Source organism: Furipterus horrens, unplaced genomic scaffold (genome assembly GCF_987537825.1).
Source record: "Furipterus horrens unplaced genomic scaffold, mFurHor1.1.pri manual_scaffold_4, whole genome shotgun sequence".
Taxonomy (NCBI): domain Eukaryota; kingdom Metazoa; phylum Chordata; class Mammalia; order Chiroptera; family Furipteridae; genus Furipterus; species Furipterus horrens.
In genome coordinates, this window is record NW_028327174.1 from 136,805,881 (window position 1) to 136,828,423 (window position 22,543).

Consider the following 22,543-nt stretch of genomic DNA (forward strand, 5'->3'; position numbering starts at 1 on the left):
CTCTGCCTTTCTACAGCAGCCCGCAGAAACAGGTGATGACGAGGACGACCAGCCTCTCAGCCTGGCCTGGCCTCCCAACCCCCGCAAGCAAGTCACCTTCCTCATTGTTCTCCCCATAGTGTTTCCTCTCTGGGTGACCTTACCTGACGTCCGCAAACCTGTGAGTAAAGCACTTCTGAATTGATTCCTCTTTTAAAAGCACAGCATATAATAGTGTCATAGTTTGCTTCTATTTGTCTTAAAGGAAAAGCGGGTAACATAAATACATGTGTATGCTTATATATGACTGTTCAGGCTATTGATTCTACATAACAAACCACCCCAACATTAAGTGGTGTGAAACAACCCCCATGTTATGCTGCTCGTGAATCCTGTGGACCAGGAATTTAAATAGGGCACATTAGGACTTCAGCTAGAAAGTCTCGAATGGCTGGGCATGACTCACATGGCTGGCGCTGGCCTCATCTGGAGGCTTCTTCACTGACACTACTGGCACCTAGGCAGAGCTGATTCAAAGGCTGGACTCAGCTGGATTTGTCTACTGGAAAGCCTAAACATGTTCTCTCTCTGGGACTGGGGCGTCCTCACAGCATGACGGCCTCAAGACAGTCAGGTGTTGTACACAAGAGATCAGGGCTCCAAGCACGTGTGTTCCAGCAGCACCAGGTGGAAGCTGCAGTGTCTGACAGCCTGGTCTCAGAGCTCACATAGACTCACTACAACTCTACTTCACTGGTCAAAGTAGTCATAGTTTATCTTGATAAAAGGTGAAGAGACAAAAAGTTTTCCTAAACTCTCTCAGGGTCATATAGTATATGACACTCTTGATAGGAGGCGTGTCGAAGAATCTGCAAACATGTTTTAAAACCACTACAGTATTGTCCCTGACAAGGGGAACTGAAGGTCTGAGCAGGAGGGTAACTCACATTTTATTGAATATTTGTGTACATGGGTTATTTATTCTATTCAAAAATAATTTAAAGAAATGCATTCATGTAGTACAAATGTCTTCATCTCTGATCTCCTTCCTGTATTGTTATCATTACTATAATCAATATTATTTTCTATCATTATTATGTACTGGGTGCTATGAACAGAATACCACCTTATGATCAGGAAAGTGCAACCTGAATGTGGATCAAATCAGAAGAACATCCCCTCCCAGTGTTGTTAAACTGGGTTCTAAGGCCATTACCACAAAGGGCAATGGAACTAATGAAAGAGAAGAAGAAAAAGCTCTACTTGTTATTATGGCCCTACACATACATACTCATTCAACAAAAATGTGTGCCTACTATGTAGCAGACTCTGCCTGATATTCCAAAATATATTGTGGAATCTCAGGAAACAGCTGATGTAAGAAAATATGTAAATAATTGGCATAAGTTAAAAAGAACCTAGGTACAAAGAAGTTAATTAACTCATGCCTGCTCACCTCCTAGGGGATGGAGCTGAGGTTCAGTTTCATGTCTGTGTGACCACACAGCTTGGACTTGTCCTCATGTTTCATGATGCCAGAAGGTGATCTGAAAACATTTCTAAAAAGCACTTAAAATAGAATACTGTGATAATATCCAACATAATATAGCATGAGTCTTAAGAGTCCTGTGATGATCCCACTTTCCTCACTTGAAAAAGACAAAAGAAAACCCCTGTCCAATTAGGCTGGTCTGTAAATAATCTGGCCTGGTGGAGAGCCACATCTCATCAAGTTCAGACCAGGAGAGGACCCCCTGGTGTAAGGACTCCCCACATTAGAAGTTTCCTAGTAAACTTAAAATCATATTTAGATTTCTTTATTCAAGACCCAATAGCAGAGTACCTGCTCTATGCAGAGGTCTGGCCTCCTGGAAACCTACAGCCAAATAGCTGGAATGTGTGCAGTTTCTTTTGGCTCCCATCACGTGACATTTCTGAGATGCGCGTGTGTGCCTGTGTGCGCACTCACTCACTCTCGCTCTCCCTGTTCCCACTACTCTGTTCAGCCCAATGCTTTCACTCCACCCCAGGGAGGAAAATCGGGCCCATGCGGTGCGGCCCAGAGGAGTCTGGCTAATAAGAGGATGTTGGCACACGACCACTGAAACAACCAGGGAGATGTGCAGGAATGGGAGGAAAATGTCAATCACTGAAGGCTCTAGGCTCTTTGGGTTGGGTGGGACTCCTAGAGAAAGGGCTGACAAAGTGCTCATCCTCCCCATCATCTGAGCTGGAAGAACAAGGAAGCTGTTTGAGAAAATCAAAGCTCTGAACCAGTAACTCCTGGACAACAAGCAAGACTCCACCGTGGCAATAGTTACCTGGGTCACAACAACTGCACTGGCTAATGCTGCAATACCCAGGGCTGTAAAGCAAGGAAATGCAGCTATATGTGACACTGTGCTCTGCAACCATTGACAGGTCATTCACTGTGCAGCACAGCTGGAGAGCCAGCCCCTGCAGCCTGGGCGAGGTTAGCCAGTGGGGCTTTTACTCATGGCAGCCCCAAGTGCCATCCCTGGGATGGACTGGATTCTTTTCTGTCTTTCTTGGAGTGTACCTTGCGTTGTCCCAAACAGAAATAAGACTCTCAGACAGAACATTTGGTTGTTTTTAGATTTCCTCAGCAAATATTTATTGAGTACCTATTACATGCCATGTATCAGGCTTGTGCCCTAAAAGAGATATAAAGACATAGAATTCACAATTACTGTCTTTAAAGACCTCTAAACTTAGTCAAGGATTCAAGGCCTGCACACAGGCATTAACTACAGAGCAAGATTGAACCACTGTATCGGTGAGAGGAGCTAGACTCAGACCTGAGTCTACTGATTCCAGAGCATTCTCATTCTACCACATTGACTGCAGTAGTTTTATCCACACAACTCAGGAGCTGTGCAACCTCGAGAAAGTCACTTCTCAACTCTGGACCTCATCTTCTCTCTTCTGTGAAACACAGGGTGGAACATTTCTAGGTTCCCTGGCAGCCAGGACATTCTGTGATTAAGGAAAGCATAAAGAGATAACCATCAATATGATATTGCAAATTTAAGGTGACTGTACAACCAGTTTGCCCTGGATAGTCTCACCTTACTCTGAAAACATACTGGCTTAGAGATGGAATTACATGGTTATCCTTTACATATATGAAATGCCAAATGAGAGAAAGCACTTCCTCACATACTGCCACAAGGGCCTCTTGAAAATTTATTCAGGAAGAGGAGAAAACAAGTCAAAAAATTATTGATTAACAGACATTTGGTACTCCTCAAGATCTGGCCGCTCTGCCTCCTCAGTAAGTTTCTGAATTACCATGGAGATGAACATCCCAAACCCTGACAATAATTACAAAGAAAACATGATTTTTTAAAAAACATATACATCTAGTTTCAGAGTAAATAGCACTCCCACTTGTTTCTATTTCCACTTTATTTACATGCAAATTATATGACAGTGTTTGTTGTATTGTTGCCACTTCCAGCTCAGATAATTAGCATGGGCTTCACTTTTATCATTCTCTTAAATTAGTAGGTTTGTTTTGAAAGTAAAAAAAAAAAGTAAGCCTTAATGAGGAAAATGTCTTTGATAAAAATTGAAAATAATCAAAGAAATAAAGACCCCCAAAAGTTATATTCTCTCATGGCCTAGGATGGGTGTTCTTGCAAATCAGGAACAAATCTAATGAGATATCAAAACATGATTCATCAGAGCTAGAAAGATACTTGAGAACCCAGCAAGGTTTTTGAAATTTTTATCATCCACTGATTCATTCACCAAGCAGGTTTATTATGTCCACCGTGTACCAAGCACAGTTCTAGCAAGAATTAAATGATCACTAAACCCAGAGAGGTTTAGTGACGTGTCCAAGCACACCCAGCTAATAAGAGGTAGAGCTAAGACTCTAGGCCTGGTCTCTACTGTCACTTTGTCCTCCCTGAGCACTTACTGTGTGCCAGGCACTTTGCTAGACACTTTTTGTGCATGAAATTCTCAGACTAACTAGATACAGCTATTCCCCCACTTTACAGATGAAGAAATTGAGGCTTAGAGAGATTAAATTATTTGTCTCAGGGCACATCACTGGTCATTGGCGAGCAGGGATCTTAATACCATTCCTATTAATTCAGAAACCATGTGTTTAATCTTTAATAGGATTGTTTTTGAGAACTTTGTTAAATACATATGCCCCAGACTCTCACACAGGGTAGATGCTCAGTGAATATTTGTTGAGTTTAAATCAGTAAGGATATGGCTAATTTGTGCAATGAGCTAATGTTCAGCAACATTTGGCAAGCCAAGAAAATATCGCTCTGATGTACTAAATGCTTCTAATGAGAACATTAGGTGTCAATTATACAAGTAAGCCATTATATTGGGAACAAAATGGCCGGCACATGGACACAATTTGCTTTTTACCAATTAGTGTTAGGCCCATCCCAGCAGATGTCAAGATGAGCCACCGTTACTAACCACAAATTGACATGTCAGACCTTGGCAGCAAGGGCTATTTTCTTCCTTCCATGGGGACTGGTAACTAAGTAACTGCACAGGTGCTACTGGGCAGTGATGTGGGGAATAAGATAATAAAGTCCAAGGGGAATAGTTCAGGAAAAAATGAAAGAAGAAGGAATAACCTGAGCTGTGAATCTGGAAATGGCAAGGTAGTTTGACAGCTGGGAAACACTGAACCAAACCGCTGGTGCCTGGCGTGTTGGTGCTGCCGGAGCAGGAACAGCAGGGGAGGCGGGTGCGGCAGGCGGCCGTACAGCTGGAATGCTCGTCTATGTTTCCCTGATGCCCTTTATATTTCCTGGCATTCAGAGCATAGGCTAGCATTATAATAATGATGATGATTACATGTCTGTGGCTGGGTATATTTTGAGTGTTATCAGCCCCGTATTTCTTTTGAAAAGAGTTGGTAAAACCTAGAATGTTAGAAACATGTGCTGTATAGTCAGACAGACGTAGGTTTAAGATCTGGATGCAGAGTAGAGGCCAGCCTTTACCTACCCCTAGTTAATGATGAAGACCAAAAAGTTCCAAAGCAAAAGAAAAGTTATTTTTAGCTTTTTTTTTTTTTTTTTTTTTTTTTTGTAATGAGCCCCTAATACAACACTAGACCAAGGTACATTTACATGTTCACTCATTACTAATTGGCTTCTTGATTAAGAAGCACAAGCTTCAAGTTTTGAATTAGAGAGTTTTTCACTAATATTGATTTGAACTTAATTGCTTTAAATCTTTAGTCTGATTCCTTACTTTCTACTTTTTGACAGGAATGTTTTGTGGTTTAGGGATGAGATTTTTTAGATGAGAAATATGTTCAAATGATTTCATTCTGAGTTGTGACATTTATCAATAAACAGACATTCAAAAGTACAAAAAGTAAAATAATAACTACATACTTAGCAAATGAGCTAAGCTGGAGAGGGAGCAATCTATGAAATGACAGTCTCCCAGGATGTGTCATTCCATAAGGTATGGAGATGATGCTCCATTCCCCTCAACAGAATGCTCAGAATCAAGCTCACTGATTGCTGTTCAATCATACGTGTGGGCCTCACACCACAAGAAGGGCCCTTCTCTTGCCTGTGACAGAGCATGGCCATAGGAAATGAAACCCCCATTGCACTTAGGATCCTGAAACAGTGACCTGTGACCAGGGAAAAGGATGAGGACTGTAATCAGCTAAATGCTTTGCCAGGAGAACTTGATTTCTTAGCACTGGCAATTCCAAGGCTCAGGGAATCTGGTCTCCGAATCCAGCTGAACTCCCAGCTTTAAGGGAATTTGTTTTCAAAAGCGAATGTCTCAACCTCCACTTTGAAAATTTGATTACTTTTTCCCATAACCTATTAAACTTTTCACATCCCCAGAAGGGGTCTGAATCTTTAGCCAAAATATTTTCCTTCTAAGAAAGGGGGCGGGGGGGGCACTCACTGTGGCCTGCTGCCTCCCCAATTTTATCAAGCTCACTGCTCTTCCAGAGAGCCCAGATAACAAATGACCCCCCCAAAAAGCAGCAATCATTAAAAGAGAGGAATGATTATTATGAAATTTAGCAGAACTACAGGAATGATAATGAAAATATATTGAAAACTTGAAATTAGTAAAGAGAACATAAGCCTGGTTTGGAGCGATAGAGACTCTGTTTATCTTACGGATATTCAAAAGATTACCGTGTACAAGTTTATCTTTTCCTTTTAATGGATTTCTCAGAAGCTGTGGTAAAAAGTGTTCTACATGGCTGCCCAACGTCAGCCTTTCAGACAATTGAGATATTCCAGTCAATTCCAGGATTCACTTCTCCTGACAGAATTGGATGGCATTATCAAAGCAAAAAAAAAAAAAAAAGAGAGAGATTGTTTCTCAAAGTGGAAAGCTTTGAAATAAAAAGTGTTTGGTTTGGCAATAATAGGTGATAGGCTCTGAGAACATTTTGCAATGCAAAAAGGACCTCCACAAAAAACTACCAATGTTAGCCCAAGCCTGGATTTCCCTAGGGTGGGTCAGGTAAGAAACACTGACTGCATTTTGAGTGTCTGATTCCAGCTAATATTTGAAGGACATTTTTTAAGTGCTCATACTGTAAGTGGGAGATTGCACAAAGTCCAGTGCTGGAGGCAGAATAACATCTAATGTAATGAGGGATGGAGAACAGGACAGAAAACATCCGCAAGAGCATCTACTCTGCCACCCCATGGGGAGCAACATAGCTGGGCATCTGTCTATCCCTGTCTGTTCTCCTCTATATGTGTGGTTCAGGGCTCCTGGACTGGCCATCATCAGGGATCTATAGAAACTGTGGTGATGGCGTTTTCTGTGTGTCTTTTCCTGACCACTCATAGGACTGTAAGATAAGCTGATCTATTTTTGAGTCTTCCCATTTCTTGTAAAAAGTAATTAATCCCATAGGTTTTCTGGCATATAGATTATGATGATGATAACACGGGTTGAAGTAATAGAAACTGATTCTGGTGAACTTGAGCAGAAGAAAGAAACGGGAGCAGGAGAGGGAGGGAGGACATGGAGTAGTTAATAGATTGAAAGCAAGGCTGAGAAACCAAGCCTTAGAAAGAGCATCTGAGCATCCCAGCAGCAGGAAGACATTCTCTTCAAGAGATTTCCATCTTGGGCACTAGCTCTGCAATGACTTGGTTCTAACCAACTTCACATTCCCAAGAGAGAATCTTACTGTCCCAGCTTGACCAGGGACTGGTTGGGCTTTTTGATTGCCAACCCTACCAAGACTGCAAGCTGCATTGGTGCATTTAGCTTTGGACTATCAGATACACCTTAGTTATAGCACTGACACTCTCACCTCTTCCTGGTTCTCTTTCAGTCAGCAAGGAAGTTTTTTCCTGTCTCGTTCTTTGGCGCCATCACCTGGATCGCAATATTCTCTTACTTAATGGTCTGGTGGGCACACCAGGTAAGACCTTGATAGTGACACCATCTGCCTGTTGTTGCTAATTTTTTTTAAGTTGTATAGGTTTCAGATATACAATTCTACAGTACATCATCTGCATATTGTATTTTGTGTTCACCACACCAGGTCAGGTCTCCATCCATCACCATTTATCCCTCCTTTATCCTTTTCTACCTCTCCCACCCCCTTCCCTCTGACAATCTTCATATGTTGTCTGTGTCCATGAGTCTCTCTTTTTTTTCTTGGCTTAATCCCTTCACCCATCTCACCCAGCCTCCAACCCTCTCCCTTCTAACAGTGGTCAATCTATTCTCTATATCTGTGATTCTGTCTCCACTTTGTTTGTTTATTTTGTTCATTAGATTCCACATATAAGTGAAATCATATGGTCCTTGTCTTCCTCTGACTGACTTAAAAAAATCTTTGGATATATTCCCAGAAGTGATCTCGCTGGGTCATAAGGCAGTTCCATTTTTAATTTTTTGAGGTAACTCCTCCATAGTGCTTTCCACGGTGGCTGCACCAGTCTGCATTCCCACCAACAGTGCAGTAGGGTTCCCCTTCTCCACATCCTCGCCAGCACTTGTTGTTTGTTGATTTATTGATGATGGCCATTCTGACTGGTGTGAAGTGGTATCTCAATGTGGTTTTAATTTGCATCTCTCTGATGGCTAGTGACATTGAGCATCTTTTCGTATGTCTATTGGTCATCTGTATGTCCTCTTTGGAGAAGTATCTCTTCAGGTTCTTTGTTGATTTAATTGGATTGGTGTGTATGTGTGTGTGTGTTTTGAGTTTTTTAAGTTCCTTATAAATTTTGGATATTAATCCCTTATCAGATGTATCGGTGAATATGTTCCCCCATGGAATGGGTTATCTTTTCATTTTGTTGATTGTTTCTTTAGCTGTGCAAAAACTTTTTAGTTTAATGTAGTCTCATTTTTTTATTATTTTTTTTATTTTGTTTCTCTTGTAAATTGTTAATCAACGTGTTTGCTTTCTGAGACTGTCACAACAGTATTGCATCTGATGAGACAAGTTAAATATTTCAGGACTAAAGGAATTTACTCCACTTAACTCCTTTGTCTCCTGGCCTGGAGTCAAACCTGCATAGTTCCAGTCAGGCAGTGAAGGAAAGCAGGCAAACCTGACTGCTTTGTGCCCTCTGCAGCCTGAAACCAGGCCAGCTCAGGCCTGGGAGGATAGTTGAGGTTTTGCCTGACTCAGCGGCACTTTTCTCCTGGGCAGCTACTCACCTTCTAAACAGCCTTCCTTTGTTTTTTTTTTTCCAATTACAAATTACATTCAATACTATTTTATGTTAATTTCAAGTGTAAAGCATAGTGGTTAGCAAGAACTGAGGAGGGGAAGCCCCCTGACTTAAGTCTCCCCAGTAACAGTTAGACAATCATATACTTTACAAAGTGTTTCCCCTGATAGTTCCAGTCCCCACCTGGCACCATACATAGTTATTACAATACTTTTGACTAAATTCCCAATGCTATACTTTACATCCCTGTGACCACTTTGTAGCTACCAATTTGTTCTTATTAATCCCTTCACCTTTTTCACCCAGTCCCCCAACCGCCACTCCCCTCTGCCAGTCATCAGTCTGTTCTTCTTATTTATGAGCCTATTTTTGTTTTGTTACTTTATATTGTTCTTCAGATCCCATGTGTAAGTGAAATTTTATGTTTTTTGTCTTTCTCTAACTTACTTCACTTCTCTAAGTCTACCCATGTTGTCATAAATAGTAAGATATCATTCTTTTTATGGCTGAATAATATTCCATTGTATTTATGTACCACAGCTTATTTATCTACTAGTCTATCAATGGACACTTGGGGTGCTTCCATATCTTGGCTATTGTAAATAATGCTGCAATAAACATTGGGGTGCATATATTCTTTCAAATTAGTATTTTGGGTTTCTTTGGATATATATGCAGAAGTGGAATTGCTGGGTCATAAGGCAGTTCTGTTGGGTCTTAGGAAGAGACCTAAGAGCAGAATGGTCTCTTCCTTGAGCCTTAGTTTATAAAAATTATGATGTATTTCACTTTTACCATTTTTAACTCAATACCAGTCATAATGCCTATCAGAAGAATAAACTCTCAGGAATTGTTTGTTGTAACATATGAATGAAAGAATGAGATGCAAAGGTTTTATGTTCTAAGAGATAATAGTGGTACCATTATTGATTGTATACTATGTGCCAGGCAATTCACATCTATTTGTCCTTACAATCTTGATGATAACCCTGGCCAATTTGTACATAGGTCAAACCCTGTGAAAAGGGTACTGTTATTATTCACAGTTTATAGATAAAAGAGTTAAGCTTAGAGCTAATAAGAAAATTGCCCAGGATCATATAAGTAGTAAATAGAGAACTGAGATTCTAATCCAGGACTTTGAAACTCAAAAACTCATGCTTTTAATCTCAATTATAAAATACCTAAATTACAAACTGCCCACTTGCATCCTTTGTTTTATATAGCTTTAAAATTATCATGCTCCTTAATTTAAGTAAAATATAACAATTTAAAATAAGAAAATGTACACCGAAGACATACATAGAAAGACTTCAACAAATGGTGCTGGAATAACTGGATTTCCATATGCCAAAATGAATGAATTTAGATTAGAACCTCTGCCTCACACTGTACTCAAAACATGACTCAAAGGGTATCGCAGTTCTAAATGTATCAAACATCTAGAAGAAATCATAGAAAAGTTGTATAACCATGGGTTAGGCAAAGAGTTCTATGCTATAACACCAAAACATGATCTATAAAAAAATTTTTTATTATACTTCATCAAAATTAAAACTTTGCTCTTCAAAAAATATTTAAAAGTAAGAAAACAAACCACAGACAGAGAAAATATTTGCAAATTATATATATATATACGTATATCTGATAAAGCACTGTATTCAGGATATATAAAAATCTCTTAAAGCTCAGTAATAAGAAGGCATCTACAAGCATCCTAATTTCTAAAATGGATGAAAGGTTTGATTAGATATTTTACCAAAGACAATATGCAAATGGTAATAAACCCAAGAAAAGGTGCTCAACATTATTCATTAGAGAAATGCAAATCAAAACCATGAGATACCACTTCACATTCACTGAAATAGATACAATCAAAAAGACAGCCAAAAATAAGTGTTAAAAAGGGTCCTTTTAGATTGCTGGTAAGAATGTAAGATAGTGCAGTCACCTTGGAAAACAGTTTGGCAGTTCCACAAAATGTTAAGCATCAAGTTACCGTATGACCTAGTAATTCCACTCTTGATTTATCCCCAAGAGAACTGAGAACATATACATGAATATTTGTACATATATATTCATAGCAGCATTATTCATAATAAAATAAACGCCCCCCCAAAAATGAAAACAACCCAAAAGTCCATAAACTGATGAATGGATAATTAAAATGTGGGCTATCTCTATAATGGAATATTATTCCAGAGTAATAAAGAAAAAAAATATTGACACATGCTACAATGTGAATGAACCTCTAAATGTTAGGCTAAGTAAAAAAAAAAGCCAGTCAGCAAAGATCACGTGTTGTATGATCCCATTCATATGAACTGTAAAAAAACTGGCAAATCTATAAAGACAGAAAGTAGTTTAATGGTTGCCTTGGTTTGGGGAAGGAGAGGAAAATGGGGAGAGACTGCTAAGGGGTAGGGAGTTTCTTCTTGGGAATAAAAAAGGAAACACTAACAAAATTCACTGCAAATGTTGGCTGATACACCCAGAGTTATTCCCACAAGATATTTTATATTATTACTATCATAGTTATTTTAATGATATTTGACTTCAGATTCCTCTTCTTGGATACTTCCTCTAAATCACTGGTTCTCTGAAGTTCTCTTTGCCCCAAGGTCATTATTTTCCACATTCATTGAGAGACATTTGCTACCAATACCTGGCAAAAATTATTGCAGAGGTGGGCTATTTCTCAGTCTTCAGATTTCCAGGCTGAAATGATTTTTTTACTTATAACATGTAATGGCTCCTCCTAATAATCATTTTTAGTCTTTCATGTACTGATAATAAAAGGTGGTTTTATTTCTCTTGCTGGAATATGTTGTTTTATAGCTACTTCTCTTTAGCCATCCTAGAAAGCATTATTGAACAGGCTTCCATCCTTTTCTTTTTAATAATTATCTTAATGCTACAATCTTGTTTCATTTATATTCTCTGTAGAAAAACATAAATAAAATGCCTAGAACAATAATAATTACAGAAAGGCCCAGAAATATGAAGAGAAGCCTTGCTTTCCAATAATGGATAAGAAGTATCTCTTTCTTTCCTCCCATAGAAATGTTTTCCCTTTCAAACATCCACAAAGCCGATCAAAATAGCAGATTCTGTTCTAAGAAGTCTAGCTCTAATTCTATCTTGTTTGTGCTTTTGAACTATAAAAGCTGTAAAGATAATAAGTACATCATTTAATGTTCAACCATTTTGGTACCCAGTTTTAGCAATAATAAGTACTATCTGATACAATTATTTGGCTACTCTTTGGTCAAAAAATAAGTGCCCTTTACATACAATGCTTTATGCATATTTTCCCTTTGTTTTTGTTATTTTTATATAATTTTGCTTCATGAGCCTTTATCCTAGTACATTTCATGGCTGATGAAAACCTGTGGTTAAAATCTACACTGCATCTAGTATGAGAAGTTAATTCTAAAAGTCACATAGGACTCTGTGTCTCATTTAGTCAATATGAGATTTTTGCAAATCCTCCCTAAACCAAGGCAGGGAACTGCACCACAGAATATTAGGAACAGCACTGGGTTTAGATTCTGAGTGGAAACCCTCCCCCACCAAGAGACTACTGATGTCCTTTCTAACTCTAACCTTATCTGACTCTCCCCGAAGTGATCATGGGTGCTGTCTTGCCACTGATTCACAGAGTCACCTCCAGTGAAATATACTCAAAATGAGCTTATGTAGTAGTTCTCCTTCACTGAAAGTGTTTTAGAGCCACACAGATTCATCAGGGGTTTGGCGTACAATGAAAATTCTTCATCATTCATGTGATTCTCTACATTGTGGACTGACCCCAGTAAACCAGCTCTGTCTCTGCTGCCAGAGTCCAGTGGCTGCGCACTAAGTGACAGAGGGAAAGGAATGATGTCTGAGTTATCAGACCTCGTACTTACTGAACATGTACTTTATGTCTGATGTGCTGTTTGCTTTACAAGCATTCAAACTCCAAGTATAGATGGTTTTTCAAATAGTCACAGCTTTAGAACTCCCTCTAAGAATTTAAATTATTAAGACTGTATTAAATAGATTGGAATTTACTGAGGGTGACAACCATTTAGTCAGCTTCCTTACAGTCTTTGAAAATGTTTCACTCCAAATCTAATAAAAAGAGAAGTCATCAAGGAGAACATTTTGCTCAAATAGGGCACTCCTGTGGAAAACTTTTATTTAGGTTTTTCTAGGAGAATCAGTGAAAAACATGCTAGTAAAATCATCTACATATGCAAATTGATTTCTTTATTCAGCAAATAGGTATTGAAAGCCTACTATATACCAGGCTATGTTCTGAGTAACAGGAAGACCACAGTGAACAAGGCAACAATCCTGCTTGCACAGGACTTCCTTTCTAATGGGGAGCCATGAATCTGTGCACCATGAGGAAAGGTTAAGCTAACTCACTAGGCTCTAGAACAGGCATGGCCATCAGAATAAAAATAGCTCCCAACTATGCTTTTAAGCTAGTGAAAACTAAGCTATCACTTTTTTTTTAAGGAATTTAGAAATGAGTTTATTCTATTCCCTGAAAATCTTTATCCTTACATGCTACTTCTGCCCTTTAAATTTTTTTCAGAAATGCTGGGTGTCATCAGGTAGGCTCTTGGAAACCAAATTGAAAGCATTATCTTAAAGGTTTTCAGTTCACCAACCCCAGAAACTATATAAAGTTTTTCAAAGTCCCAAGAAGACAAGTTGCTCCAGAGAATAGAGGAGCTTTCATCTGAGGCTAGACCAACTGTGCATGATAACAATTCATCAGTGTTAAAAAGAAAAGACTAAAAGAAAATATAATCCCCCCTTGCTTTTCAATAATATGTACCATTCATTTACTGAAGGCTTTTCCACAAATTATCACTTAATTCTCAGAACCACCTTGAAGTTAGATATGATTAATGTCACTTATGGATAAAAAAGTGAGGCTCAAATACATTGCACAATGCGTTCATTAGCAATAGGTCAAGTACTTAATAAATGTCAGAGCCAGACCTTGGACCAAGGTCTTCTAATTGCCTAAATGATGGTTTCCTCGCTGCTGCCTTGCTGATTTACAGTTCTGTATTACCAAAATGAAATCACCCCAAATCAAGCCTCCTATGGAAGTGGTAGTCTTAAGTTTTTAAGAGTAGGTTGCAGACACTAGGATATATTCAGGAAAAATGGGGATTCTGTGTGTAACTCGTTAACCTTCGATGGGAAATCCAAGAGCATCGACCCCAGCATTTGGTGCCATTGTCAGGCACTGGCTCCTGAAGCCTCTGACCACTTGGGTTTTTTTTTTTAAATTACTGATTTGAGAGAGAGAGAGGGTGGGGGTGGGCAGAGAAACTTGATTTGTTGTTCCACTTATTTATGGATGCCATGATCGAGGATCAAACCTGCAACCTTGGTGTATCAGGACAACATTCTAACAACTGAGCTACCCAGCCCAGGCCCAGTTGGTTTTTATAACTAATTTTCTGCTTCCCCTGACCACTCTTAGTGAACATCATATAGAGGCTGCCCTCTAACCCCCTATAGATCTTTTTGGAGATTATTTGTTTCACCCTTATGTGAACATTCCCAGTCTCTTGTGTCTGAGTGCCATCAACTCTATGACAATGATTATGGCTCATTTCATCCCTCATAACAGCCCAGAGTAGGAAATTATTAAAAGAGCTGTGTTGAGATGTTAGTGGTTTTGATGGTTTTGTGACTATAGACACTCATATGTTTGTCCCTGTCATCACTTTTAGGTTGGAGAGACAATTGGCATTAGTGAGGCGATTATGGGTCTGACTATCTTGGCTGCTGGGACCTCCATCCCTGATCTTATCACCAGTGTCATAGTGGCCCGGAAGGGGCTTGGGGACATGGCTGTATCCAGCTCTGTTGGAAGCAACATTTTTGACATCACTGTAGGGTAAGTAGAGATAGTTCTGTAAAGGTACACACCACCTTCATCACTGTCTTTGAAGCTGGGAAGACATGACCAGGATCTCTGAGCCCCAAACTAACCAATATCAATAGAAAGTAAAGACTGGGAGTACCATTCAGTTTCACCAACTCCATTTTTCATTTTTGGAGAACTTTAATGAAGAGTAAGTTATCCCTGAACAGGCAGAAACACATTCCTGCATACAGAGTGGATGTTGTAGGAAATACTTTAAGAGAATTTAATTAATATAATTGCATTGGCTACACGTTATAATTATTCAATATTCAGGTGTGACTGAGATGATCTGGTATATTCACTATATATTTCTTCATATTCTAATTCTAAATAAAGACCCTACCAGTCTCAGGTGAGATTTTGATTGTAAAGCCCATTGGAACAAACATAGGCCCAGCATAATATCTCATCTCCTTCCTTGGATAATGCTAGTAGGTTTACATTATCATTTGTTTATCTGTGCTGGTGAAGATATTCTAGGTTTTTTGAAAGTCGTAAGACTGAGATCTGTTTTTACAGTTAACCAAACTGGAGTTCTCAGGGTGAATAATCTCTAAAGTGGATCAGATTGGAGAAGGGTACTGTTACTTCTATTTCATTTAACTTGTCATAAGTAAAATTCGTATGATAAATAACCTGAGAAAGTAAAACATGAGATGTTCTCCTATATTCCCAGAAGAACTGGGCTCTTGGCACTTGAATTTCAAAACTCACTAAAATGGATCTACTCTCTCATTGAACTTCTTAAATATTGTTCTCTCTTTTACCCTTCCATTACCTAATATATGATATTTTTTTCATTCAGTGTCTGGCCATGTGCATTGTACTTACATTTTTACCCATTTAAACCACACAGAGATCCATGAGGTATATTATCACCCCTGTTTTTCAGGTAAGGAAACTGAAGGGCACAAAGCTCATACAACTAGTGAAAGAGATCACTGGGATTTGAACAGAGTCTATGCTCTGAACTATAGCACCGTCTGCATAAAATCTTGCTTTGAGTTTCCACTGTCTGAACCACCTTTAAGTTCCAAAAGTACCGTCTCCTACCATACCTCCTTTCTTTGCTGGCCCTGTCACTCAAGAGCCCTACCTCCCTGCAAAACTCCAACTTCTCCTTCTGATGTCAACTAAAGTGAGGGCTTCTCTGATTCTCTCGGGCCTGACCTGGGAGCTTTTGCTCCTATATACTTTCTGCATACTGTACTCTTGTCATGGTCATGTATATCAGTCCGCCAGTTAGACTAAACTCCCCGAAAGCAAGAACTCACCAAAACCTAATATATTGCCTAATGTGTGCTAGTAGCTCAACAGATGTTTATAGAATGGATAGATGGATAGACATCTTGAAAGGTGTATGTTTTAAAGGAAGAGTGCCCCTAATATATAGTGTGTCTCAATTCTACTGCCTACACATTTAGTTTTCTTAGTCACTCTCTTTAAAAAGGAAACCAAAATGTTCTACAGTATAAAAGAGGAAATCCTAAAAATTGAGAAAAATTACAAATGTTCTAAGTCATATTTGTCATGTTTTTGAAAAGTAAATATTCTAGAAAATTGTGAGATGCCTTTTGCTCATTGTTCTTAAATTGTGTATTTTGTAACAAATGAGAGTTTAAAGAAAAATCACCCTTAATTCTACTACCCAAGAACAACACTTAGCTTTTGTATGTTTTCTTCCAAATGTTTCACAGTTTCTTAGGGAATATTCAGTTTTATCCTCTTGAAGGTAACTTTTATTTTTTCATTTTAAACACATGTATGCCTGGCATGGAGTAGGCATTTATTAATAAATTAGTAAATCAACCATTTTTCTAAGCTTCTTCATAGCTCTCATAAGTAACATTTTATGGCTTTAAAATATTCCATCCTGTTGCTTTTCAGTTTAACCATTACCCTTTAGTAAGATCTTTTTTTTTTCCAATTTTCTGCTATTATGAGTGTGTCTGACTTCCTTATGTGATTTCCTGGGCCAGACGTGCCCGAGGCCTAGTGGGCATAACAAGACCACCCTTTTCCGGTTCTAGATTGCGAGCTCGCCTTTCATCATAGGCCTCCTTCAACACGCCGGCCTGCTCCCCTGCCAACCCTGTTCTCTCCCTCACAGGCTCCCGCTGCCCTGGCTCCTGTACACCATGATTCACAAGTTGCAGCCTGTGGCCGTCAGCAGCAATGGCCTCTTCTGCGCCATCGTCCTCCTCTTCATCATGCTGCTCTTCGTCATCCTCTCCATCGCCCTCTGCAAATGGCGGATGAACAAAGTGCTGGGCTTCACCATGTTCGGCCTCTACTTCGTGTTCCTTGTGGTCAGCGTCCTCCTGGAAGACAAAATTCTTACCTGCCCGATCTCTGTCTAGCACCAAAAGCCATATCTGGATGGTCCCTCCTGGTTCTGGGTTCTAGGCTCTTAGAGGTCTGGAGAAGAGGCAGCTGGCACACAGTGCCAGGCATGTGGAGTACCCCTCCTTAGCGGATGCAAGGAGGGGTGGGCTCACAGTGGACCCACTCATTTCACAGGCTGGGGCCACCCTGGCCCGCTGAAATGGCTTCATGCAAGAGCCAAGACCAGAATGTAGTTAAAGTTTATGCAATATCTGAGGCTTCTCTCCACTCACCCGACAGGTACTCCTCGCTGGTCGGAGGTACATTCGTCGTAATGATGCAAACAATGACAGGCTGTGTACATACATATAAAATATACATATTATAAATAGATGCACATGAACACCCCCTGCCTGTTCCTGTACTATACCTCTCCTTCCATGCCTATAGAGTAGTACAGACCTGTATACAAATGCAAAGAAAGAAACATTATATATATAAAATTATATATATATATATATATATATATATATAAATACAAATGCATCTTTTCAGGGATCGCTCTAGTATATTTATAATACCCATTTGAAGAGGGGCATCAACCTTCTGTCTGAGCTTTATATCTCTTAAATGCAAGAGGTAAACTAATGTAATCATTGCTATGACCTTCAGCCTACCTTGGACTTACTGGGATCCTGCCTGGTAAGGTGGATGTTTTTGGGAAGTAGGTTTCGGGAGTGAAGGCTAGATGGAGAGGGTCTGTAGGGACCCTGAGTTGAGCCCTCCAAAACATTTCCACACGCCAAACATTTCCATCTCTGCCCACCCTGACCCCTGGGGCACACTCTCTAAACCCCACAGGGTTACTTGTGATAGACAGAGGTAAAATCCATACTGGGTCAGTACTGGTTTGGGGGCAAAGGGAAGGTAACCAGGATTGGGTTTATTTGGGTTTTTATGAATATATTTATTGCCCCAGCATGCAAGTAGAAACTATGATTGTTAACCAAATTAGCACTCTACTAGGACAGCGAGACTATGTAAACTGTTCCAATGCATGTCCCATTATCATCAAAAGAAGGAAAGCAGGTTTAGCTGTGATTGTCATTTAGATGTATTTTGATGCTAAGGACTCACATATAATCAAAATGCTGCCAAAAGAGCCTGGATATATAACAAGAAATTCCATCCAATAGGGGCGCTTAGTGAGACTTGCCACCTAATGGGAATTTAAGGGCATAGTCCTCTAACGCATCTTCCAGTGTGGTCATAAAGGACTTCAGTGTCTGAAGAAATCATTATTCCTTAAATAGAATTAACTTGACTCCAATCAACACTGCATGGGCTGAGGCAGCTTAGAGATATCTGGAAAGGCATTTGCATACCAGGAAGGTTTCTGAGTCCTATGTCTAGTGATGCCAAGACCAGGATGTAGTTAAAGTTCGTGCAACATCCATGTCTCTCCTGCTATCAGGACCCCATCTGGGACTTTCTAGCTTACACAGTACACTGGAGACTATATTCAACAGCTTCTTCACACTGGCTTTAAGCCAGTCACTCCAAGGTTTTGATTTTCTGACTCTGCTCAACATTCATGGGATATTTTCATTCCATTCATTCAGTGCCCCCTGGTTCTGTTTGAATGACACCTGTTTGACTTCCCATATATACCTGAAAAGAAAATAAAACCAAGAGGGGAAAAACAGACAAAGCTAAATTAATGAAAAATGCACTGTCTTTCATTTCCCCAAGTTATGCTTTTCCTAAAATCAATTGAAAAAGTAGAGGATGGCTCATTGTTCGGTACTCAGCCTAGATCTAAGTTGTCATACACCATGTATGGGGAGCTGTACCATGTGTGTTCTTTTCTCCAGTCTGTTGTGGATGCTTCTGTGAATGTGGTGAGTACACACCTCCTAACGGGGATACAGGATGCAGAACTCACAGCTGAAAAAAAAGAGGAAGGGACACCTGACAGCCCCAGATCAAGCTCAGTATTTCTTCCACAAACCCTCAGCTCACTGCTCAGAGCATGACAGTAACAGTCAGTGGCCATCGTTGCTCTTCACCCACAAGGAAAAAGCCCTTCTAAGTGGAGGCCCACTGGAAAGCAGGAAGTCAAGGTGGTACCACCAAGAGGCTGGCTTGCAAGTCTCTCCAGCTTTGCCAAGTCTGGTTTTCAGTTGTGTGAGAGAAACCCACGTCTCATTCAGCAAGGGCAAAATTTTGTATTGAAGAAAGAATTTGTGCCAGTTCCTTAGAGTGAAAGAGAATAAGTAAGTGAACTTTTAGTTTAAAACTGCTTGTTTTCCCTGTGCATGACTTGAAGGGGAGCAGGGTTGGTTATTGCATGAATATGTATTATTGACTAGTTCGTTCTTTGAAAGAAGGCTTGACTAGGTGACTTGGACTCCACTAGAGATAGACTGTGTCAAACCAGGAGGGACAAGGGCAGTCCAGTGCAGCCCTTCTCTTCCTCCAGCCCTTCCTGATGCTCCCCCTGCTTCCTCACTTCTTCCCATTAATTCCCAGATCACAGCAGAGACTCATCCAAGCAGCCACAGAGCTTCTTACTTGCCCAGGAGCTCCGTTTCATAGGGAGTGCTGTGGTCACTGATGAAAATGTGTACTTGAGAAGACAATATTTCAAGGCCCAGTTCCCACTTCAATGACATGCACCAAGCGTGACGTACAACTGCAGCGTCCCGCGCCGGCTGGTATATAGGCACCTTCTCCCTTCCACTACTTGCCCCTGCTTTCCCCTCATTATGTGTTTGTGAGGTTATGTGTTGGGCTGGGATAAATCCAGAGAGAAGTGTCTCAGACACAACAGTAGATCTTTAAAAGCATTAAGATCATTAACATAAGAAAAATCTTTCCACACCATAGTTTCTTTCCTAAGTAGATCATCCCTAATGAATGCCCTTTCTGTATGCCTGTGTATATACATATATAGATATATATATCTTTATTCCAGAGCTATATGTACGTACACAAAATCACTTATATCATCACACTCTGACCCAATCACGTTCAGGATTCAAAAGCAGGAAGCATCAAATTTGCTATGGTGAAGGAAAGGAGAGTCATGCTCACCAACAGCAAGGGGAACATTTCTCTCTGGCCTCACAGAGTTTGTTCTGTGCACATGCACTTACCAGCATACACATATGTACCCACTCCATGTATTTTCCCATCCCAAGAATATAGATTTACAGCCCTACAGAAATGGCCAGCCATATTCCTAATGCTGGAGAGGCAAAAAATGCACAACAGAAAAGTCCAGGGGGAAAAAATTGGACTGCAGATACTCTCTTCACTTCCCTGGAGCAGGGTATAAAATGTTATTGAAAATTCAAGAGCCGAGTTCTTACTACTCAATCTAAAATCCATGAACTGTACCCAATTGGTTCCATTTACCCACAGCGAACCAAGCAGGTCTTGCCCGCTGTCACCTCCCCTGTCGCCCTAGGCAGCCTCAAGAAAGGGGAATGCCCAAACCTTCTCACTGCCCCTGGAAATGACTGGGCTGAGTCCAGCTGCCCTCTGAACCTGCCTTGTTCCTGGAGATCTGGAGCTGCAGAGTAAATGGTGTTCATGCTGCCTCTAGGCTGTATGTAAGCTGAGCCAGGCAGGACAGATCAGGAAAGCACAGCACATGTGCAGGGAATAAGAGGTAGGGTTGTTTATCAATTTGGCAGATGCAGAAGAATATCCTAAAGCCTTTTCAGGAGATTATAAAAAGAGGCAAGGACTGTTTCATATTCAGGAAAAATGCTTTGTAAGATTTCTAACAGGTGTCGCCTGACAAGGGCCATTATTATTTACTTTCTAGCAAAGACATGAATCAGGTGGTTTGGAGCTTTTTCAGCAAAACACAGCTGCCTCACTGATGAGACGTTAGATAATATTAATGTACATTCATTCCTGGGCAGGGAGAGAGTTGATAAACTATCCACCATTGCTCACAGCTCTTAAACTGTTTCTTCTGTAACAGGGAGATAGGAGATGAGTTCTGAAGGGAAGCCCCCCTCCCACACCACCTTAACAGATAGTTGACCAAGGAAATGACAACAGATAGACCTGTTGGTCAGGCAGACAGTTGGCGGAGATAGGACTTCTGTTAACTGTTCTCCTGAAATTACTGCCTTAGAATATCTGACATGGGTTTGAATACAAGCATTTCAAAAAACCTCAATATGCTTTCTTCCTTACATCTACCAACACACACACACAAGATTAAGAAAATGCCATCCTTCCTTGATCCTGGACAGATTGTTACTCCATTAATTAAATGGCCATATTATAAGAGGCAGCTCTGTTCCAAAATAAAGAAAGAAAAAATATTCTCAGGGTGATTTCTGGAGAAAGCAACTGTCTCCTGAAAGATCATTGGAGAAGCTAATGCACATTCTTGCTAAGCCAGATCACACATAACCCCTGGCTTAATATCTTTAAGAGACACACCCTCAACTCTAATAGCTTTCTCAGCAATATTGTCTTCAATTAGGGCTTGTCATTAAGAGAGAGTTCATGGGGGGTAAGAGAAAGAATAAAGAAAGGAAAGAAAGGAGAAATAAATTTACTGTGATTCCCAAGAAAGCAAGTGTCACAGTGATAGATATCCCTATGTTGTTGAAAATAATTACAAAATTCATGCCTTTTTAAACCAATTAGAGGAAAGCCTATATAGATGTTTGTCCCAGAGGAAAAAAATCTCCCTTCTCAAGAAGGCCTCAGGAAAGATAAGTAATGTGCCCCTGGTTCACTATTTAACTTCAGCTTCTTGCCTCTGTATCTTTGTGTTGCTTTTTCAATCTCACAGCTTCACATTATTTGAAATGTATAGCAGACCAGAAAAGCAATAAAGGGCATACTCACAGCCAGCTAAACTTCATTACTTAGCATTAGATCATCATGATATTTCTTTCACTTCACTGGGCTGCAGCGATGGAGAATCTGGGCATCTGTAGACATCATAGGCACAGCCACATTTGTGAGGGAAGTAACACATGCTTTCCGCTGAGACCTCCCTTAATGCATGCACTGCCATTTTACATGCCTTTCTACTCACAGGGGACCTGTCTCGCTCAGAACCACCTGAATTCCACGGTGGTCTTTAACCTGACTAGTGACAATTTTCTTTCAAAAGATAGAGAAAGAGCTACGTAGGACAAAGCAGTCCACGAGTCGGCCGGTTTTTTAGAGACAAACATGACCCTGTCGTTATGACTGGAGAGACAACTATGTTCAAATGTGTGAGAGATTGTGCAGCATCAAATTATCCAAACCAAAGCACTTTCACTAAATGATTGATGAACAGACTGGAGCACTGGAAATAATAATTTTTTTTTGAAACAGATAAATATCTAAGTCTGATAGAGGGTCATGGGATCTGCATGGAGTTTTCTAAAGGTTTGATTCTGTTAAGAGACTTTGCCCAACTTCTTGTCCTAATCTAAAGGAGAACCCTTTTGTAGGAGAGGGGTCCTAGCATAGATTTTCCCGCTGTAACCTAGTTCCATCACCTACTAACATTAACAACCATCGGCATCGAAAGAGTCTCCTTCGAGGTGAAACCAAGCCCTTCATGTTG

The 22,543-nt window shown here is 40.1% G+C and overlaps 1 protein-coding gene across 1 annotated transcript in view; it reads left to right on the forward strand.

Moving 5' to 3' along the window:
• SLC24A2 (solute carrier family 24 member 2) overlaps nt 1-17,429 on the forward strand; it is a 243,780-nt gene extending 226,351 nt beyond the window's left edge. The window contains exons 7-10 of the mRNA XM_090275816.1: nt 17-160; nt 7,322-7,411; nt 14,426-14,592; nt 16,733-17,429. Of these exons, the coding sequence (XP_090131942.1) occupies nt 17-160; nt 7,322-7,411; nt 14,426-14,592; nt 16,733-16,982 (651 nt within the window). The 3' untranslated portion in view covers nt 16,983-17,429. The remainder of the gene's footprint in view (nt 1-16; nt 161-7,321; nt 7,412-14,425; nt 14,593-16,732) is intronic.
• Nucleotides 17,430-22,543: the final 5,114 nt, after the last annotated feature.